This window comes from Thunnus maccoyii, chromosome 17 (assembly GCF_910596095.1).
Source record: "Thunnus maccoyii chromosome 17, fThuMac1.1, whole genome shotgun sequence".
Taxonomy (NCBI): Eukaryota; Metazoa; Chordata; class Actinopteri; order Scombriformes; family Scombridae; genus Thunnus; species Thunnus maccoyii.
This window is the reverse complement of record NC_056549.1, coordinates 28,761,503-28,788,521: the sequence shown is the minus strand read 5'-3', so window position 1 is coordinate 28,788,521 and position 27,019 is coordinate 28,761,503. Positions and strand designations below refer to the sequence as shown.

Sequence of the window (27,019 nt, the reverse complement as noted above, 5' to 3'; positions counted from 1 at the left end):
TTGGCAGGTATTTGGTCATAAATCAAAGTACTGGACGAATTAAATTTCTGACCTGACGATGGTGTTTGATGAAAAGTCAAGGGATCAGGGTAGTTCCTGCTCTGCTGCACAAGGCAACCAATTACCCAAAAACCCTTCACCCAAATGATATTTTTAAAAAGTTAGACTTGCTCCTCATAAAGCAAAGTACTGGACAAATCTATATTTTGACCTGGAACTTTGGATCAGTGGATCGAAAGTTCCATCCTGTTGGGACATGAGTGTGAACCCAATAGACATTTCATTCCGATCCAAAAATGTCAACCTGCCTGTAGTGCTACTGGAAAAGTCAGAGGGTCACCAAAGTCATTAGAATTCATTCTTTGGGGATCATGAATGTCTGTACAAGAGTTCATGGCAAACCATCCAATAGTTGTTAAGATATTTCAGTCTGGACCAAAGTGGAGCAAACAAAAACCAAATGTAAAACAAATGGTACCCAGCACTTAAACTCTAAACAGCTCTAAACAGCCTGCATTCACCTAAACACCAGCTTCTCTCCACAGGTCACACCCTCTCAGGCTCACACTTCAACTGTCTTTATTAAGCTCTGCACTCTGCATTCATCTGCTAAAGTGCAAACTCAATGTAATGTCTTGCAGAGTCTGCAGCCTTCAGAAGATGATAGGCAGATTTCTGCCCAAAAGCTACTTAGAGCTGTTCACAAAACCCACCGGCGGCAGAATGCTAATAGGAGCTAGTCTGCCATGTCTTGGAGATTAGATTAAATATCAGGGCCCTGATCCTGCTTCTGCAGCCTGCTCTCCTGCAGACAAACGTTTCAACACGGAGACTTACATCCAAATCTCATGTCTGTGGATGTGATAAGTCTGATTGTCACATCCGAGCTGAATCCTCCACAGCAAAAAACCCTCAGTGCAGCAGAATATACAGAAAAGGCACAAAGGTATGTGGTATATAAAAGTGTCATATAACCTCTTTAGTATAGTAGCTGTAGTATTCTTTGCTGAATATTAGCAGATATTTAATGCCAGTATTTAAGGTTTAAAGACCGCTATAATTACATGAAATTCAGTGCTTTAATATTCATTAGAGTGGAAAAAGCAGTGAAACAGCATTCGCATGTGACACTTAAAGCATTCAATGATAGTGGAAGCTGGAGGATGCATTTGATTGTTACAATAGAACAGGGTAAGATGAGCATCTGGGTACCTTGCCCACAGCAAACTGAGTCATTAATTCCACATGTCCAGAAGCTATGACAGCAATGCATTATTTTATAAACAGTTTTTTTCCTCCTGTGATCTGATGCCATTTGAATATCTGCTCAATTCTATCTATCTGTTATCTATCTATCTAGTATCCCGTATCTATCTGGAGTCTATCTGTTTACAACCTTTTTTCATGACATAATGACAGTACAACTAAATAAAAAGTGACCTGTGAACAAGAACTGCAATGAAATGTTTTACATTTTTTTGTCAACGAATAGAAAATTAATGATAATGTGAAAGACTGATGAATGGACAAATTAATTGAATACTGTTTTAATGCAAAGTCTCATAGAGGGAGCTGCATGTATCTGTGGAGGCACACACTGCGACTCCTGATTAGTAAAACAATCTCCTCCAGTAATAATATCTCTTATTCAGAAGCTGATTTAGCTGTTTGACCTGTTGCTCTGCTGTTAATTAGAAGCATCTTGCATTCACTAACTTTCTGTCTCTGTCAATAATGTTACCTGTCATGAGCATTTCTTGGAAGAAGCAGATTTATGGACTAAATTCATCCACAATACACAGAGAATTAGACAAGAAGCAGTGACAAAATAGCTGAACAAACAAGGAGTTTGTTCCCAGGAGCAGGGTTCATATTGCCACAGTCACTGAGTGTGCATCACCTCACATCATCCGGTCTTTAATCCTTGGAGTTTACTCAAATATACTCCAAAGAAAAACCATAGACACCTATTATACACCTGTGAATGAGGCAGAGTAAAGCCGACATACTGTCTGTGATATGGAAGAGAAATAACAAACCAACAGGGAAACCTCCCACCATCAGCTGTATACTAATGAGATGTATTCTTGTACTAGCGATGTAAGGACATGGAGGCAAATTACTCATGAATGTCTGAATCATCATTTCTCATTAGTGTATTGCATATGATGTAGCACACACTGGTGTGTGTGCACACACTGGCCCTGTCACTTAGACAAAAAGAGAAACAGTAATGTGGGGGAGCCTGAAAGCCTAAAGGGCCATTATCTTCATTGGGTTCAGGATGAATAGATAAGTGCCTGACTAAAAATGAATGAACAACTCTTTTGTGCCGATTCATGTTGGAGTTTGGTACTTTTCAGGTCTACAGTGGTACGTAAATACATCCTCCCACGCCGAGTCCAACAACGACTCTCAATCAACCCCACCTTCTCAGACTTCAACCCTGTAACTGTACGAGTTACTGTGACAAAGTGTACATTTAGCATGGTCAGTGGTAACACATTTCCCAGGTATTGGATTTGACGTGATTAGCAATGCTTGTTATGCAGGATACTTCAAATACAGCTTATGTGAGATTTTCTTGACCAGAAAAATGTTAGCATCAGCTAACAATGTCAGCTTCAAATGTCTCAAACCAAGACAAGCAAATCTTTTGTGGTCTTGCAAATAATGTCTTCACTCAGAAGTAAAAGCAGAGGTAGATTGAAGATGTTGTTATGGTACCGCAAAGCCTCTGAGGGAGGAGATTGTGGTAGATGCTTTAGCATGCAGTGGCTGACTTCAACACCAGAGACTAGAATTTACTCTCTTCTCCTACCAACAGTTAAAGTTGATTTATTTTATTCATGACCAACATCTTTCCCTAACCTTGACCAAGAGATTTAAGAAAAGATTCTTAACTTACTAGCTTTGTCCAGAGCTTTGAACACACACACACACATACAGTCCTCATCAGCAATCTCAAGTTTGCTCAGTTGTCATCACATACCCTAAGAAGAAATTTAGGTCATGTGATAACAGGTGGTGGTGGTGTATGGAGGGAGATGGTAATTCTGTTAATATGTTATATGGTCTGTGCAGGAGGGTCTTCACTACTAATCTTTGATGCTGTAAGTGGTAGTTAGAATTGTACTTAAGCAAGTCATTTTAGTTGTCTAAATTAGAACAAACCATAAACACGGCAAATAAGAAAACGCTCATACAAATCATCAACAGTCAGATGCATAGTTTTGAAAGGCTTCATTTTGTGTTTAGGTAGAAGGACTTCTTGTGTATCATTTTGGTGTACTCTACTGCTCTAGTACTACAGAGACTTGACTCCCATGCTGGTTCATGAACAGTCTAGAAGTACTCGGAAAAGACAAACTTGTACGGGGAACAATATGGGGTAATGATGACTTGTTTGTGCTCAGGGGATTTTCTGAGCTGGACCCTTTAGATAGCATATATAAGCATTCTGAATTCCTCCAGCTTCGAATGAAACACTCTACTGTTGCCATGATACCAGAGGTCAGGCATGGATACCAAGACAGAGTTTTATATCTAAATGTTCTTTACTGTGATGATACAACACAAAAGAGATAAAAGTTACTTTTTGCAATGCCTGTGGCACAGTGGTTCTGATATGTAGTTTTGATGTCCATATTTATCAGTGTAGGTGTACTGGGATCCAGTTTTGTTGCTACACTGAGTCTATTCCCATTTGAAATTTTTTTAGATAAATTTTGCATTGATTGCCACAGTGTGCTGTCAGGAGACAGACTGTGGTTCTGTATATTTCAGTTTGCCACTTTTTCTTCTTCTCTTTACTATTCAAACTCAGGTGCTGTCTGTGCAGACTCTATATCCTCTGGAGCTCGTGCTGAAATGAAATTTCAGCATGCACAACACAGTCAGGAAAGTTGTGAATGTTCAGGAAAATCAATATCAACTTCAATCTTTTACAACAGTATGGAAGTAGTGTTGAAATTGTGGTTATCATGACAACACTGAGACCCACATTTCCAAGTCTATCTACTGTAACAGTATGGGCCTGCCTGTGTTCAGATAAGTAGTGCTATGGAATGATTCTGCACCCGGTCTCTCCCCGTCCACCTGTGGGCCAGTCAGGGCATGAAGGCTGGAGTCTGGCAGCCCTGGGGTTGGCGCAGCGGCATCTGTCAGGAGCTGTGATGAGTGTTCATATCAAGGCCTTCCACTGATTACTGCTGTCCCAGCTCTGCTCAGCATATGAGAGAGCCACCTGCATGGCCGCCATGCTTGACTTGTCAGGAGACATCTCGTTTTGCTAACACTGTGACCTCCACACCATCTATCCTCCACAGAGAGCCCTTGACTTTGACCGGATGATTTACTAAACATCCCTCCTCAGTGCGCTGTGCTGCTCTATGTGATGGAACACTCCTATTTGTGTTCCCCAGGCCTTTGAGCAGATTCTAAAGGACTTTGCAGGTCATTTGCAATGTACCTTATTCTGGGCTGGAGTTTGGGGCAAAATAACTTATCCACAGCACAAGTTTGGAGTTCTTGGATACAGTAATAATCTGCACCATTGTTCTTCTATAAATCTATCTGTTGATCTAATATTGATTTAAAGAGATAGCATCAGTTGATGAAAAGTTTTGCGTTTGTTGTTCCAAACAAAAAGAGTGGTGTACCTTAAATCTTGAGTAGGAAAAAATCTTGTGGTGCAAAGGATACAGCATATGAATTTTAAAAAAGGAGGTAGGGTAGAAAGGAGTTGTAAGTTTTTCACCAAAGATTTTATGAAATATCATTGCACTGTAAAAAAATGGCACATTTATTCAAACTTCACTGTCATTTCAGTATTAATATAATTCTTAAGAATACCACAAATTCTCACAGCAGGTATACAAATAATGGCCGATTGCTAACGAAAGCCAAGGTAAAAAACAATAAGGTGGAATTTCCTGAATTATAATGTCTCACATGGTAAATTCAGTATAAAGTACATTTGCAAAGTAAATTTTCAGTGTTGTTATATTACAACAATGGAATCTAATAAGAAAACAGAAAAACTGCACATCAGAAAATTTAAAAAGAAGGACAAATAATGCACACACACGCACAAACACACACAAAACAAGCTGCCAGGCAGTCACAAACAATTTTTTCCCCCGTCTGAATTCCCTCTAAATCCAGTGAGTCATATTAGTGTCTTGTGTGTTATGTCTCGTGCTATATATACATTATACTTTGTTGAAAAGCGCTGTCATTCCTTGTTCCAAAATACATGCAGAACTGCATTCAAATGTCCATCATTTTTGAGGTAGTTAGCCCCTACAGTCAGCCACAGGCTAAACCTTTTCCTATTCATCCCTTTAGCTTTTATAGTAAACTCACCATCATTATGCTCATTAGCATATGCATTCCTAGCTTGACAGGAAATAGATAGTTCAACCCAATGCAAAGATATGATTCCTCACAAAAAAATATTGCATAATGCAATGGAGTGTATGTGCAGGTGGACATGTGAGTGTGGGTATGTGCAGCCATATCTGAGTGTATGCCTGCTCTGTACAGATGTAGATATGTGTATACTTGTGTGGGTGTGAGCCAGCAAGGAAAAAAGGGATAATCTCAGTTTATATTGGAAAGCACGCTGTTTTTATTTCATGCTGTTTATCTGCATGTTTTTGTAATCTGAATAATAATATTGTATAATGACACTACCCATGAAATGAAGTGCAAATGTGCACAGTGGTGTACTGAATTTATTCTGACTCCTCATTCCTTTTTATTTTGACTGTCATCTGAGTTATTACACTGTATCTCAGAGGGATTATCACATGTGCAAACATGCATAAATATAATTGAAGGTGCGTCTTTGTCTTTACAGCAATAAGTGAGGTTACATGGGAGCAGGCATGCATGATAGGTCCCACTTTACTTGACCACTGAGATATGCTAATTTATGGCCGTCCCATAAATCTATACCTGAGTGCTCTACCCACCCACAGAAATTGACCTAGGTCACATGACTTCCCAGAGAGATACCGTTCCAGTGTCCCCTGGGAACTGATAACTGACAGGCTCCATTATGGAACAAACTGTACAAGACAAACACAAAATATATGGCTTTGACAATAGAATTTATATTGTTTTGAATTAAAAGTCAATGTCCAGATGCTTTATATCTCATGAAAATGTAATTATTGTCACCATATTACGTAACCCTGCCTGTGAATATGTGACTTCTTAAAGGGAAATTACTTTTACAGTTTGGATGATTTGATTTCATAATTTTGGCCACCATTCCTAAGTCTAATAATAGGGCACCGTGTTAATTCAGGCAGAGTCATTGAAGTCATACTTGCGCTAGTCATGTTTCACCATCAGCTGCTTGGCTACCAGTGTCAGTTCTCACTCCTGGCACTAAACTATGTAATTATTTGCTATAAATGGTCAGTTCCTTGATGGACATGTCTCTGACCAAACCATATTAATTGAGATTAATTATTATGCAGCAACATGACTTGAAATAAGGGGGCAAGAGCAACAAGTCAGACGATGGCTACGTTAGATTAGCCAAACTTATTTGGTGGAGATAACAAAGGGGAAAGGTAAAATTACCTATGTCTTATCTTTCAAGTGCACTTAGTTTTGAAAAGTGGTATGGCTTAACTTTTAGTTTGGCTAGACTTTTGGGTTGTTTACAACCTACCTTATGGTATGACTACTTTTTCTCAGCAATTATTTTTGTGAGTACATTGTTATCGTAACTGATGGAAATTATGTCCAAAACTATGAAAATAACACTGAATTTGTACTATCGTTAAAGCTTTGGTTCAAAATAATAAAACTTGGGGCCTTTAAACCAATTCTTGCTATCTCGTTACGTTTTTTTCTTCCTGCCTTTTCCACCTTTTTGTCTCCCCTTACCTTCAAACCCTAAGCAGATTGTAAAAGTCAAGGATCAAAACTTTGTTCTTATGCCTGGAGCTGTGATGACAGCAGTTGTCTGGACCAAAGTCTTGTCAGATCAATACACCTCAAGATGACTGGAAAAGATTCAGTCCTCTGGGCCAAATCCAACAGAGATTACTTAAAACTGAGGCACACTCCCCTGTGAGCCTGCCACAGGAACTTGTGAGATAAGATAAAAGTTTAATGATCCCTGAAGGTATCTGATAAAGATTTCAAATGAGGCAATGATGGTATGTTTAAAGTGATTCCATTTAACAGATGTTTTGGGGAAATTATTTTAACATTTTACTCATTTCTGTTGAGACACAGTTGGGCCTGTGACTCCATCTCACATCTTTTAATCTCTTTTATGCCTGAGTGTGTTCTGAGGTCTGAGGGGTCTTGTTGAATTGCTGATAGAGTTTATGAATGCTAACTTTAACTCATCTGTCTTTATGTTTCTGTTTCTCACACAGGTTCCTATGTATGACTCTACCATGGACCACATCATCTGCTGCCTGTTGGTCCTGGGAGCCACAGTGATGATCACCCATGCATGCCCCAAGTACTGTGTATGCCAGAATCTGTCAGAGTCCCTGGGAACACTGTGTCCCTCCAAAGGCCTTCTATTCGTGCCTCCGGACATTGACCGCAGCACGGTGGAGCTGCGACTGGGAGGCAACTACATCCTCCGTATCACACAGCAGGACTTTGCTAATATGACTGACTTAGTAGACCTGACCCTCTCCAGGAACACCATTAGCTACATCCAGCCCTTCTCCTTTGGTGACCTGGAAACGCTGCGCTCACTTCATCTGGACAACAACCGCTTGATGGAGCTTGGCCCTGATGACTTGCGAGGTTTGGTAAACCTGCAGCACCTCATTGTCAACAATAACCAACTAGGACGCATTCATGACAAGGCATTTGAGGACCTTGCACCTGCCTTGGAGGATCTGGACCTCTCTTACAACAACTTGATGTCTCTGCCCTGGGACTCAGTCCGCCAGATGATCAACCTGCACCAGCTCAGTCTGGACCACAACTTGTTGGACTTCATTCCAGAGGGCACCTTCACAGACCTGGAAAGGCTGGCGAGACTGGACCTGACATCTAACCGACTGCAGAAGCTACCCCCAGACCCCATCTTTGCCCGCGCCCAGGACTCGATGATCTTGACCACACCCTACGCTCCCCAGCTGTCCTTGAGCCTGGGTGGGAACCCACTGCACTGCAACTGTGAGATGTTGTGGCTGCGGAGACTTGAAAGAGACGACGACCTGGAGACTTGTGCCTCCCCTCCTGCACTTAAGGGTCGTTACTTTTGGAAAATAAAGGAGGAGGAGTTTGTGTGTCAGCCACCTCTCATTACCCAACACACCCACAGAATGCTGGTCTTGGAGGGCCAGACAGCCAGCCTAAGGTGCGAAGCTACTGGAGATCCTTCCCCCACCATCCACTGGATCTCCCCTGATGATCGGCTGCTTGGCAACTCCTCTCGCACCGCAGTGTTCAGCAATGGAACCCTGAGCATCACTATTACCACCTCCAAGGACTACGGCACCTTCACCTGCATTGCCGCTAATGTTGCCGGGGAGTCCACTGCCTCAGTGGAGGTGTCCATAGTCCAGCTCCCCCACCTTAGCAACGGTACCGGGCAGCCAGCACAGCCAAAGTCCCGTCTCTCTGACATCACAGGCACCACCAGGATCAGCAAGGGGGCTCCCAAGAGCCAACCAGAGAAGGCTGTATCTGTCTCTGAGGTAACAGCTGTGTCAGCGCTGGTCAAGTGGATGGTGAGCAAGTCAGCACCCAAGGTGAAGATGTACCAGCTCCAGTACAACTGCTCTGACGATGAGGTTCTGATCTACAGGTAAACACTTCAATATTTTTGTAGGAAATGTGAAATATAGGTACAGTTTTTTTGTGGAAATTCTGAATAGGTATAGAATGTAATTGGTTGATTGATAATTAATATTTTTATATTACCAATGCATCCAATGACTATGTGTTATGTGAAAGGGATCGCTCATAGTGATGAGAGAATTATCACCAACTCTGCAGTTCCCCTCAGTGCTATGGAGTCAGCTGCAGCTGTTTTTAGTGAAAAAGCTCCAGTAAGCCTGCTGTGACAAATCTGGTAATTGTGAGGACCCAAAAGCAAGATGCAGAGACAGAGTAGGTGAGGTAAAAAGGCAGTTTACCTGTTCTTTGTACAAAAACAAGGTCAGTAACAAGTAGGCAGCTAGCAAAGGCAAAAGGGAGCTGGCAGGCAAGCAAAATCCAGACAGACAGACAGAACAAGAACTGGACAGCAAAGGCCATGAGGCTTTTTCACAGCAGACATGAGTGAAGGTGGAGTTCAGGGAGTGGCTGATTAGGGAAATAAAGGGCAGGTGTGCAGGAAGAGCTGATAGGCAGAATGTCTATTGCAGACAAGGGTATAAAAATAAAAAATAAAGACTTAGACTGGACTTTATCCATTTTCTTGTAAAGTATTGTGGCTTTCTCCCACAATGTTTCTAAGAACAAAAACAAAAAGTTCTGTCACTCATATAACCAGGCTGTCAAGTGCATTTAATTGAGTAGCTTACCACAAGTTCCAAGTGCATGCCTCCCTTCACAATATGCCAATGGCAACATTAATTCAGCACCCTGCTCAATGGACAGAGACAAATAGTAAATAAAGTGCACTCCTAAACAGTAAACAGGATATGAAACTCATCAATGTAAGACAATATGTGAACAATAAGTCAAAACAAAGCTAGGTTACATCATGTAGACCTGTGTGCATGGCAGCAACATGGGAAGATCAGTCTTTTCAATTAAAAACCTGCAAACATCACAAGCAAAGAATCGGTATGAAAAGAGCATATTGCCTTACCTTCAGAAGTGTTTTCTTCCAGTCTTCTTCACCGCAAAGTCCTTGATTGTGAATGTGAATCCACAGCCTGAAGAATGTCATGCTCAACTGACATTAGGATGAGGTGGCCCAGTCTTTCTTGCTGCATAGTTGACTACAGTCTACTTTTAAAAATTGTTCCCCAGATTTCGTTTATCTCTTCCGTAGTTTATACTGCCACTCAGAGGTGAAGAAGTTGGAGTTTTTATTCTTGCAAGATTCAGGTTCCATTTTGGCCCAATAAGCGCCCACTTTTTGGTCTATTCTGTTGCTCTAGTGACCTGGGTCAGTGCTGTAGGGATCTGACATGTCTCCTACCGGTGCTTCTCCTCCGGTAGTTGGTGTTACTCCTTCTCTTTCCTCTACCTCAGTCCTCCATCCTCCTCCATAGCAGCAGAGGGGTTTCCTACTGGCTCGTGGTCTCCTCCGGCTGCCTGCTCCACTTCTCTACCCTCTTCCTCAGCACACGGTCCTCCATCCTCCACAGCAGCAGATGTAGTAGCTCTGTTTTCATCACTACATTTGCTTAAACATTCGCCATAACGACTATGTAAGATTATAACATATCAGATGATGTGTTTTCAGCTTGTTCCACTGCCCCCCAGGTGGTTAAACATTAAATTTATTTGGCTTTAATGCTGATAATTTGTTCTGTTTCACCTTAAGTAAAAGGCATTTTCCACAGCAGGAATAGTTTGTGTAGGAAGCTGTCTGAAATAGCTTCCATCTGATTTGAAATCACAGCAGCTTCGTGCAATTTGTAAATTACACTTGTCATTATTGCAGTGTCAATATTTTTTCAATGTTTGTACAGCACTAAGTAGATCTTCATTACTGAAAGATGAGGAAGGAATGGCGTATAGTAAAAAGGACATGGAGTCTGAATGAAAGGTGCATTATAAAACTACATATACAGAATGATTTGCTTTGGAGATCTTAAAGACAGATGCATTTTGGTCAAACATATAATGATGCCTATTTACAGAGTGCAGTGTTCACAGAGTCACCCAGCAAGACTTCCCAGAGGAATCAGTATATTGCAGAGTTCCATATAATATTTCACACTCATGTTGGCAAACCCAAGGGATCCATCCATCATCCCATGTCTGTATTGTCCATCAAATTGCTAAACGGCAAGCAAAAACAACTATTTTCCCTTCTTCAACACCGTTTCATCATCTGATGTCTCCCTCACTAAGCACTGTGCTGTGTTGAGTTTGATTATGCTCAGTAGTCCAGAACCAGTGGAAATTCAAAGCTCGGGAGGCAAAGCTTCTGTCAATCCAGCAGCATTTGATGGGGATGAAACTGTATTAGATGAGGCTTGTATTCTACTGCCACAGCCTCCAAAACGAATGTGAAACCAGACAGAGTAAAATCCAATTACTTAATGCCATTTAAATCAGTTACTCCTCTCACAACTGTGGAAAGCAAAATATTTAGAGCTGTAGCCTCAGGGCTGCGGCCATCCATCTTTTGCAATATTTCCCTTCATTATGAAGCATATTTTCTTACTTGTTTTATCCTGATAATAATAGAGGAAGAATGTTTTTCAGTCCAGGAAACTAATGTAATGTTTACTCACTTACTTACTAATTCTAGTAAGTAAGCAAGTACATTTTATTTGTACAGCGCTTATCATAGACATTAGTCACAAAGTGTGTTACAAGCATAATACAACATACTGAATTATATTCAGTATTATTGGTATTATTTGTATACACTATTATTCAAACATGTATAATGTATTTAGAAACAAATCTATGAATTTACTTTACAAGAACTTTAATCATTATTTTCATTTGGCAGTCATGATATTGATATGATTATGGAGAAAGATTATATAATATAGACACTATTAATTTATGTAAATATTCAGATAGCATATGCACACCCAGTACTTATAGAAATGACAGCTGTTGTGAAGTCACTCCCAGAGGGCTCATTTATAAACACTGCATCCCTGCAAATCAGGATTTTCTAAGTGTGCTGCCTTCTACATTAAAGTGTGATATATATAAAAAAAAACAAAGTGAATTGCAAATGTGCTTACCTTCACATTTTGGACTGCGGAAGAGAAAGACTCAGGTGGCAAAACAGTGAAATTAATTAAAATGCTCTGCTGGCACTTTCAATCTATTCTTTAAGCCCCATGTCAAATTACATCGACTTGTAATAATAAGTTCCCAGAGGAACAGCCAGTTCCTCCCTTCATCATTTATGTGTGGCTTCAATCTGAACACCATCTAGTTTCTCCTTTATTTTTTATGAGCTGCAAAGATTTATGCCTTAATGCTACTGTGACTGCTACTTCAAATGTACAGTACAGACTGACAATCATAAAGTTAGAATGAGCCTGCATTAGTGGTTCAGAATGAATAATTAGAGCTGCTTCAGACAAACAAGTATCCCCATGTTCACATTTGACAATTCCCCACCTCAGAGTTTACCTCCAATGCTGACATTCAATGTTAATTAGTAAGTAGTTTGCCTCTTATGTAGTCAGGCAGACAGTAATGGTCTGGAGATTGAGGCCGTAGATGGGTATGTAGTGTGTTTGACTTTCATGCATAAGACCGGAGTCATGTCCCATCATAGACTGTAGCCATGATAATTTCCTAAACTTGAGCGAGTGTTTTAGTTGCCTAAACTTAACCAAACCTCAACCACAATCTTTCCCATACCTTCACCTTACCATAGTTGCCATGCGCAGATACTGTTGAAAGCAAGAATTTAAAAGATTGGCACTGGATGTTATAAAAACTAATAGTCCAGTATTGATGTTCTTGTCTGGTAATAGAGTTAAAAGGCCTTGTGAAATATAACTGCCAGGAGTAGCATGACATGCTGCAAAAGATCTTAGGTGGGAGCTCCTAACCCTGATCATTCTCTAACCTTAACCTTGTTCAGTAGGCTTGGAACAAACTAGTTTGTATGACGTGTTTTCATGTCTAAATGAAAAGTTCTCATAACTATTCTGAATGTTTACACCCAAAGGCAGGTTGGAAAGCCTGCCATCATAGCCTCTTTGGCGCTACATACACTGTTTCCTCACCCTACAGCAAGAACTCTTTTTTTGTCTTTATAGTCTTGAAATGATAAATAATACAGTTGAGGATCACTGCGCACATTTTCAGACATTCTCTCTAGAAGGCATTCATGGTGTAAGAATCAGTTGTTCAAATGAAAAGTGACAGAAGTAGTTGTGTAAGCATACAGCTTAAAACAAGCATTAAATATCCCCTTCAATTACATTTTCAATGTAAGTGTTGGGGGCCAAAATCCACAGTGTGTCCACACAGTCATTTTGTGTGAAAATGCATTTAAAAGTTGATGTGAAGCTTATATGAGGCTTCAGCAGTCTGAGTTAGTCATATCAAGTGGATATCTGACACATATACAGTCTTTTTAGTATCAAATTCCCTCTTTGTGTTTCCTCAGACAGTGTTTCCCTGTTGAGCTGCGGTGGAAGAATAGTAACAAAAAGAGGGACTTTGGCACTAAAAAGACTGTAACGTTGAAAGATATCTACTTGATTTGACTCATTTGGGTAGCTCCATATTAACTTCAGATAATCTTTTAAATACATTTTTGCACAATATTCTTGAGTGTCTATGCTCCCTGAGGTTTGGGTCCTACTTGTGGCCGTTGCTGCATATGATCAGTAAAGAAAAAGTGAAGTTTTGTGTGCAGATGATGCTGGTAATTGGGAAAATGAGTTATTGAAGATAGGAAGATTTGAATTCAAAATCTGGTGAGACAGATTTGCTTCCATAGCAGAGACCTTAAACTGAACCTTGCTGAGCCCCACTGATAGTGTCTGCTGAAGATGTCTGGATGTCTGGAACATGAGACAGATATGAGCTGAACCAACAGTCCCTAATGACAACCCAGGAATTTGCCTGATCAATTAAGATGTTAGCAAAAGCTGCACCAAATCTACAGTAGAGGGATTCTAACAGAGCTTTCATGCTGCCATGAGAATATCATTTCCTACCTTAATAAGGACAGTCTCTGTGTGGTGTGTTGTTCTGAAAGCAGCTCAAAATGTTTCACAGAGTTATTCATGAAAGCCAAGTTGAATTCAGGAAAGTTGAGTGGAGACAACTCTGTAAAAGTTTAGATAAGAATGGAAGTTTGGAAATAGGCCTGTAGCTGCTGGGATTGAAGGGATCCAGACAACCTAATCGTTTTAGCTGTGTCCCGCTGTTGTGCAGAAAAGGTACAGTAAGAGTTGTCAGCTGTTTCCTCTTCAAACACTGGAGCTGGAGGACAATGTTATCACTGCTCCACTTTCCATGATTGGCATATTGTTACTTGAACTAAAGGTTCTATGTGATCCTTTATGTAGGATGGGTGAATGAAGGCCTGAGGGCCCAGGGAATTTCAAAATTCAAAACCAGAACAGACTTTTAACAATGTGCCATTGTAAAGCTGAAAATAAGTTGTTTTTTTTCTTTTTTAAATTCCTGAAAAGTGCACTATTTTGAGATGCTCCAAAGTTTGTGAGTGAGGTACATCCACTGTTCTCAGGTAAAAGTACTGCTACTTTATGATTAGAGTTACTCAAGTGAAAAGAAAAGTAGTCAACAAAACAGTAATTAGAATAAGAGTATAAAAGTATATGGAAAAAACAACTTGAGAAGTGACTGACTTTATGAGTAATCAGTTTTGTTTTAGTTTTTTATCACTGATATTGTTTCAAGCACAGGTGATCTTATTTGATTAAAGATAAAGAATTGCACACACATCTGTAGCCAGTCAGCTTTCTACATTAGAGCTGCAAACTTTTTGAACACAATACCCAGCACTATCAGACAATACTCTACCTTCTCTAGTTGTAAATCACAATTGAAATCATGGCTGAAACACAACCAGTCATGTGACCATTAACCAAGAAGTACTAAACATAGAGTATTTTATTTCATTTTGTCTATGGTGTAATGTTTTAAATGGAAAGTGCTTTTAGTTTTTATGATGCAATGTTTATTCTCTGTACCCTTGTATGAATTAGAACACTGCTGCCGTAATTCCTTTGCAAATTTGCCTGCCCAGGGACTGCCGATGAAATTTAGCTATCTAGCAAATTCTGGGACTGTCAGTGACTATCCATTGTCCCTGTTAAATAAACAAATAACATTAAAAAAAAATAAATACAATTTAGCTGTCAAATAAATGTAGTGGAGTAGAAATTACAATATTTCCCTCTGAAATGTAGTGGAGTGGAAGTACAAAGTACATAAAATGGAAATACTCAAGTAAAGTACAAGTACCTCAAAATAGTACTTATATGCAGTACTTTAGTGAATTAGTGAATGTACTGTTACTTCCTTCCACTGCTGCCCAGCTTAGGTAAGCACATTTTAAAAGCTTTACTTTGCTTTTGACATTTACTTGAGTAAAAAGTATGCTGAGTTAAAATTATTCTTGAAAGAACAGTTCTCTCATAAAGTTACAGAAGTATATGTAACAACATATGTAACTCACCTCTGGGTAAGATGTGAAGATGAACCACCTTATTCCTGCTCATAAAAAGGTGATTCATGGTCATTATGTTGAGCTGGGAGGCCATGAACAGAGGGATGGTTCTTCATGTGCTGTGGTAATGGAAGTTACACGTCAGCCGCAACCCTTCAGTGATATTTCAGTGAAATTGCAACATCTTCTCAGAACTCTACAGTATAAGCACATAATGGCTTGAGTTTCACATGTCATGGGATGCTGCTCTGTTACAGAGATGTACGTATGTCAGGACTGAAAGCAAGCTCCCGAGGACAACATTACTGGGTATTAGCTGTGCCTAAAAGCCTGTATTTGGATTTATGGCTTCTATACTAGAAAATATACAGGACTGCACTGATCAGAACTCAAAAACAGCACCATACCAGGTCATTTAGAAATGTCAAGCTGTTTTCGTGGGTATGAGTGGGTGATTGGGAGTCTGTGCACCTCAACAAGCAGCGATAAATGTACAGGAATTGCTTCCAAGTATACATTTCTTATAACTTAATAGTGTCAGTGGTAAGGGGGAAAAAAAGCACTTAGTATTGTCAGCTCATCAAAGTGTGTCAATGTGATCAAATCCTAACACCTTTACCAGGATGGACTCCCATGTCTTTTAAATGGAGACATAAAAGTTCAGAACTCTATGATTCATGCCAACTTTGTGCTTCTTTGCTCCATTGTAGAAATTCAGGGAACACTTCAGAAAGTAGCTGCTTGGAACAGCCATTATGTCTAACTGCATGGGGATCTACAGCCAGGGCAACTTGCACACTGCTTTGTTTACATGTTGAGGCTGTAGCTCATTGTCCATTTAGCCTGTGTTCCTGTAAGAGGAGTAGTAGCAAACAAGATAAATGGTGTGTGCCTGTAATTTTATGAATTACAGGAATAAAATGACAGAATACACACTGCAATTTTTATTGACCACTGCTGGTTGTATAGGTCAAGTAAAATGATTGTTGTAAAAATCATGTTTATTTAGAAAGCTGTAGGAGGCTTGCATAGCTTGCCCTGATATACGCTGTTTAGTGTGACTCCTCATTTCCCTGAATCTCTATAACAGAGCTGCTAAGTGCAAAGTTAGCATGGCTCATAGAGTCACAATGGCCACATTAATGGGAAATACATCAGGTTTTAATATAATAGAGTTTTCCTTTAAATGTTAAGATTGAATGTTCATTCTTGACCTTGGAAAGTCCATGACAACTGAGCAAAGTGTTGATGAAGACTATGTGATATGGTTGAAAGCTGCTGTCACCATAGAGGATACTTTATTTGCAACATCAAACAACCTTCTTAACCAGTGCATATGACAAATATTTAAAAAACAACTGAACAGTGTACATGAAATTGTTAAAATACCAGTTTTTACATATATAATGAATATTTCAGTAAACCATATATATCAGTGTATAATCATATATTAGAATCAAGCTGGAATGTCCAGGCAATTAGCCGTAATGCAGATAGGAAGAGTTCCTTTTTGACCCTGTTCCAGTGAGTTACAAACCAGAAGATTCTTAGGTGAGAAAAGTTTGTTACTTCATAATTGAATCCAATTTTACATTAGTGAAAACAGAGTCATATCTCTTCATTAGACCGTAAAGTGTGCCTTACACAAGCTTTAGGACACAGGTGTATTGTTTAACCAGGTTACTCCAGCAACCAGTGTTTCGATCAGTCATCTTCATAAATGTCACAAGTCAGAATAACCTGGATCTTGATTTCTGAGTCCCTACATTAATAGAGTTTCCATTGATAAAGTTTGAGACTACTTCTGTGGATTTTTTGTAGAGGAAGTACATTTCTGTTTCACAAAGCAAAATAGGTCATGACTTCAATTTTAGCGGAAAATGAGCTTTTGTCATTTTGATTTGTCAGCATTAGGTCAGAGGAGTATAAGAGGATCAAGAATGAACTCTGAATACGTCAACAAATCACCACTTTCTCAGACATCATCTTAACATAATTTGGCTGTGCAGTAAAAGAAAGAACTGAAGAGACTTTTCAGTCATTGTGTCCTATGAGGCCTTATAAGCTTGCATGTTTTTATGTTTTCATCTTGTTCTGCTGCCGCCAGTCGGTCTAAAAAAATCAATTAATTCAGCTTTAGTTATTGAAGTTATTGTGAAAGTCTAAAGTTCAAACTACTTTTGAGTTTCATGCAATGATACAGTCAAGAAAAACTTCCCTTCACGTTAGCTGTTGCTTTTGAACCAATCTTGTGACAGTTGTGCACTTGTATCTGTGCTGTTATTCTCTTTAATGAGAGCATATTGCCAGATACATGAAGGCTCTCCACTGTTCACGCTGCAGGTCTACATGAGCTGTGCTGTGTTATCACAGTTACATCAAGCAGAAAGTGTACACAAAAAACAGGCCTAAGGTGGCACCATTTTCAGCACGACTTCCTCTTCCTAATGCATTCATCCATTACAGTTAGATGGAGGGGATGTTTTATTGCAACCAGGAGATATTCAAGGGTATAGACCCAGACACAGAAAAATGTCACGGCCCATTAATCCCATACAATACAGCTGTGGAGTCTAAGAGTGAGAAGCAGCCAGTGAGAGGCCATTAGGGATTTTGCTTATATAAGCATAATCAAATTTCCCAGCAGCACCCCAATGTTTAGGCTGAATCAATGGGCCAGGAGACCATTTGGCATGACCTTGTCTGTATTTGTCCAGGGAAAAAAGCCTTAAGGAATCAATAGAGATAATGAATAATGTTTCAGTGATTCTTTGTAGCTGGAAAAAACATTTCAGAGCCATGACATAGTTTAATGGTTGTGGACAGGGAAGATGCAGCCTGAAGTGGTGATTTATTTGTTTTGTCAGCTCTTTCTTTGAACTGAGAAAATTTGTAGAATATTAAAACTGTAAGTGACAAATCTCTCGCAAAGCTTAAAGAAGCCTAAGCCAAGAGCCCATCTTCTCCTCCGTCTCCTCTCCCACTCTTCTATTCTCTCTCTTCCGCTTTCACTCTGATTATTGCTGTGGCCTCATGCCATCGTCAGGAACTAAGCAGGCCACTCCACAAATTGCCTTTTGCAGCCTGAAGGGGCAGGAAAAAACTTTTATCTACCCATGATAAGCATGGGCATAGGTTTCTCTGGACTTGGGCTTTATTCCTATGAATTAAAATGAATTAGCCCGTCTATGCAGACAACCTGAAATCAATTAGACCCAGACACAGGAGTGAGCAGCACACAGCAGGAGCATCACTAGGCTAAAGAATTTTGCTCCCAATCCCAGGCAGCCAATTATAATCGTGTAATGAACTGTAGCACAAGTTGTCTGAGAAGCAGAACTTTTTTATTGGGAAACAGCTTCTTTTGTTTGAGCTCTGGTGACTAATTGGGAAACATCTCAACCTCGCAGTGGTTGAGATGTTTCTGGTTTTGAACCTATCTGTGATCTTTGCTGCATGTCAGATAAATGTCTTTTTGGTGATGAATGTGAGAGAAAATGGCAGGTAACAATGAGCAAACAAATGTAGGATCTGAAACTGCAGCTTATACTTGCTCATATTAATGTCATGTGACAAATTTCTGCACCTTAACTCAAAAGGTCTTCTAAACATCAATATATTTCTTTGTTTATTTATCTGTTTGAATACATAGGCGACAGTGCACATTAATCAACAATGACATTTTAACAATACCAGTGTAAATGTGCTGTGGTTAGCTCAACAGCTCACTCCATTCAAAACTGACAAATGGATAAAAAAACTTTATCACAACCAAAACAAGAGGGAAAAAGTGAAGAAAAGTGAAGTTTTGTCCTAACACAATCCAAAAGTCATTCATGAGTATATCTGAGTAGATTTTAAATAAAGATCCCCTCCAGACATGTATTAAGACATATAAAAATACTCTGTTTAAAATATTTCATTGTCCAGTGAGAATAAAAGGAGTGGCAGCAGCCTTGTTCTTGTTTTCACAGTAAGAAACTTGACAGTAATGTGACAGCACATGCTGAAAACAAGCCTTCTGCACCTACTGGGCTCCACCAACATTGGTTCACTGTAATAAATGGGTGATAACAGCCTCCTGAACCTACTAGTAGGTTAATAGGCCCTTACTAGCCCAGATATCTGGGACAGATGTGTGATGACAACATATATTCAATAGGCTGATAACAGTCAAATCGAGTGGGGTTACCAAGCAGGCAAAGAGGGCAACTGCCCCAGGACCCTGGATTCACCATGTGGCAATCCTAAAGACCGCCCCTCAGTTAGTTCCTGTTGCTACAACTTTCAGTCAATAATATGGTGACATCTACACTTTTTACCAACCTAAAGATGTTTTAGTCTTTGAAGATGAAGAAGAGTATCTGTTACAGATGCTCCGTCACATCTTTTACCATTTTCCAAATGTCTGTGTAGTTTGTAGCAGCTAGCATGAATAGAGGCACGAGACATTAGAGCAAAAAGATGACTGAGGTTGTCTGAGTTTATGCTGAGCTGTTATTGGTACATTGATAAGTCTTTAAAATCGCTACTGCATTATTACCCAACCTGAATTTCTATAGCACTTTTCAGAACAAGTTACAAAGTGCTTTACATAAATTTATAAAAAGCAAATCTAAAATAGTGAGTTTTTAAATGACTTAAAAGAAGACAAAGTGTTAGCTTCCCTGATCTCCTTTGGCAGGTCAATCCACACCCGAGGGGCCCAAACAGAAAAGGCCCTGTCACCTTTCGTTTTTAGGTTTGACCGAGGAACGGCCAGGAATGACTTACCAGAGGATCTCAGGTTTCATTAAGGCTCCTAGCAGGTCAGGAGGTCAGCTATATATTCAGGAGGTAACCCCTTTGAGCCTAAAGCATCATCATTCTCTCTCATCAAAATCTACTTTAAGACAAACTGGGGGCCAGTGAAGTAATACCAGTGTGATGTGTTCTCTCCTGTTCGACCTGGTTATGCAGCATTTTGAATAAGCTGCAGTTTACTGAGGGTTTGTTGAGTAACGTACGAGTAGAGTGCACTGCAGTAATCTAACCAGGATGAAATGAATGCATGAATTACTGTTTCTAAGTTCCTGACAGATAAAAATTACCTGATTCTTGAAATTTGTTGTTGGATAAAACATGATTGGACAACAGAATGAATATGCTGGTCGAAGTAGAGGTTGTTATCAAAGATAATACTGAAGTTTCTGCAAGAGTTAGTAATGTTTGATAAAAGAGGACCAAGATGTGAGGAAATGAAATTCTGGGATGAGTCTGGACCTATGATAATCTTGGATTTATCTGAGTTTAACTGTAGAAAGTTTGACGCCATTTTAGGGGCCCTTGTGTCTAAATCTACTTTTAATACCATAACATGTTAATTTTTGTGATAATCTGAAATATTTAACATGTTAAAAAATTAAGCTGCGTTTTGTTTATGTCCTGTGGCAGCTGATGATGTAAGGGTGTGGTGACGTGTGCTGCCCCGTGCTGCTGAACCAAACAGGCTAAAGATGGATAGGGACAAGGATGTAGTTTTAGGCAGAAAGTTTCACTTTAATAAGCCGCCTGACGGATCTTTGGAGAAAACAACAGTAATCTGCACAGTTTGTGTGTCACAGTTGTGTTATTTACATGTAATCTACCATTTCTAATGATGTTCAAATGTATGCTTAATCTGCGTGGTGGAAGATAAACAGGCCTCCTGGCACGGCTGAGGATGGTAAAACTCTCAAACTCAAGCAACAAACAGATTTATCTATATGCCAGCAAGATTAAAGTACAGATGGATACTGCCAGTTTTGTGTGTGTTTTGTGTGTGTTAAGCATTTCTTACTTAAGCATTTAACTTTTAGCCAGCACTGGGATGAGGTGCCACTGATAACGGGAATACACACACTCAAAAGCTGTCTGACTGAACGCCTGCCTCTAGCATCCAGGTGACATTATCTGTGACAGTAGCCGCGTGGCGTGCATGTTTACAGGCAGGTGATACACAGACTCTGCATGCACCGCAATCAGTTCGCTATGTGCTCTAGTGAAGGGGTGCGCTTGATCAGTTTATCAAACAACCAAAACAGGCAGCACTCATTTTCAGGTTGTGGTAGGCGACTGGTGGGGCCTGCTTTGATTGTTTGATACTGAAAGTGGAGGAGTCCAAGCTGATTTCTGGAGGGGTGGCAGAGAGCTGAACCAAGTGTGGTAGAAGTAGGAGGGGGGTGTTGTGTGTACATCAATAACATACTGCATGTATCCGGTGAAATTTCCTGTATTTTTTTTATATCGCAGGAAAAAAAGATTCCCCAATATCGTGCAGCCCTACAAGAAGTTAGTGCCTTCTAAGCTGATTACTAATTTTAATGGCCTTTTATTAGGAAATCTGTAGATCACAGGAGAGAATCTGTGTCTCTCAGTTATCTTTCGGTTATTTTACATTTTAATATCCATTATTTCAAGCTTCAGTCTTGAATTCTTGAAAAAGAATTAATCACAATTAATCACCACAAATTGTGTGATTAATTAGTTTATTTTTTTTAATCGATCGACAGCCCTAGTTTGATCATAATATTATAAACTAATTGGCACACAACAAACAGCCAATATAGGAGTACTGATTGGTTTCTTGGGCTTGAGGAAAAATATAATGAAGCTGCTGAGTGCATTGTTCCAGATGGGTATTTAAAGGGTTGGGAGTGGGTTTAATAAGGAGTCCACAGCTGTTTTTTTTTTTTGTTTTGTGTTCTGTTTTTGCCCCACAGCCTCCAAACGGGTTAATCCAGCCCTGCCCTAGATTTTTCTTCTTTTGGAGGGAAAACAGAAAATGAAAATAACCAGCCCTATACAATATATATGAGCTAATACGCAACTGACACAGCATCAAAAACAGTTTACAATCAAATGATTTTGAGCTGTGAAGCTGAAAAATAGACAAAGCTGACAGTTTCCTGGCAGAGAGATAAAAGTTGACATGATCTACTCGCCCTGATATAACTGAACATTTCTAGTATCTTGGTATTTAATTTTTGTGGCATGTTAGCGTCATATTAGCTCTACCACACGGCCTACAGGTTAGATGACCAGATTCATGACTCAAGTGCTATTCTTCTGATGTGAATCTCTGCAGGGGAAACTGTGGGCCTGGAAATGAACGTGTAATATCATTTAAACAGCAGGTATGAGTGTAACTGAAGGAGTACAACCTCCAGTCCTCTGCTGCTGGCTGCTGAGCAGCTTGCCTCAGGCAGTTGTGGAGGCTTGCTGTCTTACTTGGGGCACCTCGACATCTTGATGGTAGTTGTTGAAGCGGGAGGGAACACACACACACACACACACACACACACACACACACACACACACCCACACACACACCTGTTCATACAGCATTACAGCTTACAGCTCAGGGCTTAATAGCCCAACACCTGACACACTCCCTTGTGTTGTTCCTACCACAAGGTCGCCTGTTAGTTCCTACAGGCCCAAATCCATCATGGACTGAATGATACAACATGTGCCTCACTCTCCAGTCTTTCTTGCATTTCCTGGGTTTTCTACTTATTTATTTATCACCGCTCCAGAGCTCCAATATCAAATGGACCCTCTGTTCACTGCAGCAAGACAGATGGCTCTTCAGGATAAAGCCAATTACTGTTGGCTGTCTGTTAATGCAGTAACCACAGAGACTTAGCAGCAGAGAGAAACTCCTAGGGAATGCAAATGGAAATCCTGGCTCTCCTTTAATGAGAAATTGCATGGTGAACAGAGCTTGCATTACCAACCACAGCAGTTTAGTCTCCATGTGCTGAAATTACATCTGTACTATGTTCAGATCCTGATGGCTCAATCATTCATAGCATTTACTGTATCACTGCTCTAGCTTTTTACAGCTGCCTCTGTGTCATTAAAAGAGATATCAGCCAAGGCTGTTACAAAGAGAAAGGCCTCTTTATCTTAATACAGTAATTAACCTGCAGGTCTAATTGTTTTCTCTGTCTTTGTTAAGGATGATCCCGGCCTCCAGCAAAGCTTTCTTGGTGACAAATCTGGTGTCCGGGACCCGCTACGATCTGTGTGTGCTGGCCGCCTGGGACGACACAGCCACCACGCTCACGGCCACCAATGTTGTGGGCTGCACGCATTTCTTCACGCAGGACGACTACCCTCAGTGCCAGTCTCTGCCCAGCCAGCTGCTGGGAGGCACCATGATCCTGGTGGTGGGAGGCATCATCGTGGCCACCCTGCTCGTGTTCATCGTCATCCTCATGGTGCGCTACAAAGCTGCTGATGCAGAACCTCCAGTGGGGAAGCTGACCAGCGTCAGCGACACACACTCTCAGACTAACGGGGGTCGGCTCGGGCAAAATGGACTTCTCATGCCCCAGTCTCAACCTCAACCGCAGCCGGAGCCCAAGGTCAAGGCCAAAGTGACACTGCAGGACGAGGTGGTGGAGTTCAAGTGTGGCTCCCTCCAGAGCAGCCTCACCTCTTCTTCCTCTTCCTCAGCCTCCATGGATGGGGGCTCATACAGCCCCAACAGCACACTTGCCAACATTTGGAGGTCAGCTCCCTCCAAGCCCCGGTCCAACCTGGACCACCTCCTCGGGGCCTTCACCTCGCTGGAGCTGCGGGGGGCACAGGGCCGAGATGCAGGAGCCTCCAGCAGTGCTGCCATGACAGCAGTGAAGCCTCACACAGATAGGGAGCCGCTGCTGGGCCGGACGCTGGATTCCAGCCTCAGCCGGCTCCTCATGCTACCTCTGGACACCAAGCCAAAGAGGAGCCAGTCCTTTGACATGGGAGACGTAACAGGCGCTGGCGCCGCTCAGCTGTGCAACAAACCGCGTAGGATCAGCAGTATCTGGACTAAGAGGAGCCTGTCTGTAAATGGTATGTTGCTGCAGTGCGAGGAGGAGGGGGACACTGGGGGGAGCAAGGGCACAATAGACAGCGCTGACTGGGTGATGGAGAGTACTGTCTAGGAAAAATGGAGGACTGTCACGCTGTCAAACACTGCCTGAATGGACAGCGAACAGCCATACCAAGACAGACCTGCTGGTCTAACAGCCTTTGTTCTGCATGAAGCACATTAATTTTCATCCCTTGTCACTGGCTCCACCACTGGGAGTTAAGGGAGACAGGGTGAGGGGTTTTTCATGTCATAGCCAAATACAAACTTTAAGAATAAGACCTTCGGACTGTTTTTGCCTCACACTTTGTACAGAGATGGATTAAATATGTCTACAAGAGCTGAAAGGAACCGTTCTACAGAGATATATCATCATGCCCATGGACTGTTATTATATTGTGTACATTTAAAGTATGTAATGAAATTAAAGTTTTATATTTTTTATTTTGCTGGTCAAACACAAATGATTCACCACTGGCCTCTGCCTTGACACATGAGCAAGACATGACCAGTACTTACACTATAAAATCTTCTACTGTAAATTCATCCTCATTTCAGTTACCTACTGATGCAGTTTAACCTTCTCTGACTGAATGGTGCAGTATATATACTGTAGATGTGATGCTTTGACTCCTTAAGATTTAAGAAAAAGATTTATTGACAAAGTTGTATGTGAATATATTTACTTTCTATCCAGAGTATATATTTGAGGGGTCACTCAATAATTCTGTATGCTATCCATATACAATTTTATGTGACTGCATAGATTATAAAACCCATAATTTCTTAAACTATTGCTGTACTGTATGTGAAGATTCAGTAAAGCATTAATTGTTAAAAAAAAAATGCCAAATGATTGAAGAGACAGAGAGGATGCTCCAATACAATTAGGCCTGTTTGGTTTGTGTTCATAAGATTTGTTACAGTAGGTCCAGTAGCAAAATAAATGTTTTTGTTTTGTTTTGTTTTTTTAAAAAGTAATTTTAAAGTATTTTTTCAAACAATACATTCCCCGTTTTGTTATTAAAATCCCTTCCCAGCTTATTGTTGTTTTAATGCTCAACACATAGGGGCTACTATCAAACATTTGACAAAATCAGGATTTTTATTTCTAAAGGGAAATTCACAGTTTATTACATCTTGGCCATCATTCCTGTCAGTTATGAAATCATTATACTGAGATCTTGCAACACAGTGACATCACAAAGGTGAAGTTGGATGAGAGAAGAAACACGAGCAGTCAGACAATTTAATAAAAGAACAGGACCATTTTTAAATTAGATTTGAAAGTGGAGTGTATTTAAAATCACCAGAACTGGTTCCATCTGGGTGCAGCATCATACTACAGCATCATTGTGTTTGACTTGAGGTACCACAAGCTGACCCACCAAGTGAGTCTTAAGGTAAATCTCGGGGTCCCAAGAGGAGTAAAGAGAAAAAATGGAGAAAAAACAACTGTTAAATTTGAAACTATATTTATTTTTTTATTCTTCAAATGAAACAATCTGAGAAGGGAAATCTGCTTATAATTCATGTCCACCTCAGGGACATAAACTATGATGAGGGGTCACAATCGTTTAAAGGCACCCTGTGGTGTTTCTGATCACTACCAGTGCTATGGAGCAATGTGTGCATGCACGAAGACACGATACACATTCCTGTGACAGTTAAAATCTATTCCACCGATCAACAGCTGGTGGGTGTAAACAATGTAGGATAGAAAATATTCAATTATTTTTGATTATAAGGAAATGCAAATACGGAATAATAAGTACAGGGTAATCATTTTATTATTGTTGTCTCTTCCAAGTAATTTTGAGGTTTTCTTTCCAACCTGTCTGATCATCTCACTGCTCGTGCTTCTTGCTGCGTCAGACTTCATTTAAAGATCCCCTCCACTCAAAAATGTGTTTTGTTTATTGTTCCTACAATCGAATGTTTTAGCCTCACTGTGCAGAATGATGTATGTGCACAGTTTGACACTAGGCGGCTGTTTTCACATTCATCTGCCGAAGGAGGTGTCTCTCTGCTCATTGAAAATCTGATTTTAAGGGATGGGCTTATGAGCAGGATTTGTGACAGTACAACTAGTTTGGAAGACAATCCTGGTCCAATATTCAACTTACACAACTGTGATGTGGAAACTTGAAGCCTCAAGTGCACATAGACTGAGAATGGATTTTCAGTGAAATAGAAGACATCTTTTGAAATGAACAATATTTTAATATTTACAGATTCTGGAATTTTTAATGAGGGAGAAAGAGTAGATGCTATTTTAAGGATTTTAATGTTTTTTTGCAGAAATTCCATATCAGACACAAATTATTGTTCCAAGCAGAGTATTTTTATGTTTTAATACATGTCTGGAGGGGATCTTTAAAGGTATATTATGCAGGATTTTCCTAAAAAACAATGTATAGACTCATAAAAAAAAGTAATCCCTCTCAATCATCACTTATGACCCACTAGAAGTGTGTAGCTGTGTATTTATCTGCAGAGACTCTGCTGTCTTCCTGTATTTTCTATTGTTATAGTGTTCGGGATGCTTCTGGGCGTCAACCTTTGGGCAGTGGGTGTGTAGCCCCCAGCCAGTAACAGCATGCAGGGTGTGAGGTCGGGACTCGTAGCATAGAGACCAGGTTACATGGCTGTCTCCGTCTCTCTCCTCTGCTCTGCTCTGCTCTCTGTCTGATGTATGAAGAGCTTCAGGTCCGTGTCACAGCTTGACTGAGGGCAGGGCTGAACTACATACATACACAGCTCAAAGAGGCCACAACGGACAGACAAAATCACACAAAATTCACACAAAATCCAGCAATGCGGCA

General features: G+C 40.4%; 1 protein-coding gene across 1 annotated transcript in view; it reads left to right on the top strand.

Annotated features, from left to right (window-relative positions):
- lrfn2b (leucine rich repeat and fibronectin type III domain containing 2b) overlaps nt 1–24,350 on the top strand; it is a 169,716-nt gene extending 145,366 nt beyond the window's left edge. The window contains exons 6-7 of the mRNA XM_042390854.1: nt 7,407–8,803; nt 23,292–24,350. Coding sequence (XP_042246788.1) covers nt 7,413–8,803; nt 23,292–24,267 — 2,367 coding nt within the window. The 5' untranslated portion in view covers nt 7,407–7,412 and the 3' untranslated portion in view covers nt 24,268–24,350. The remainder of the gene's footprint in view (nt 1–7,406; nt 8,804–23,291) is intronic.
- Nucleotides 24,351–27,019: the final 2,669 nt, after the last annotated feature.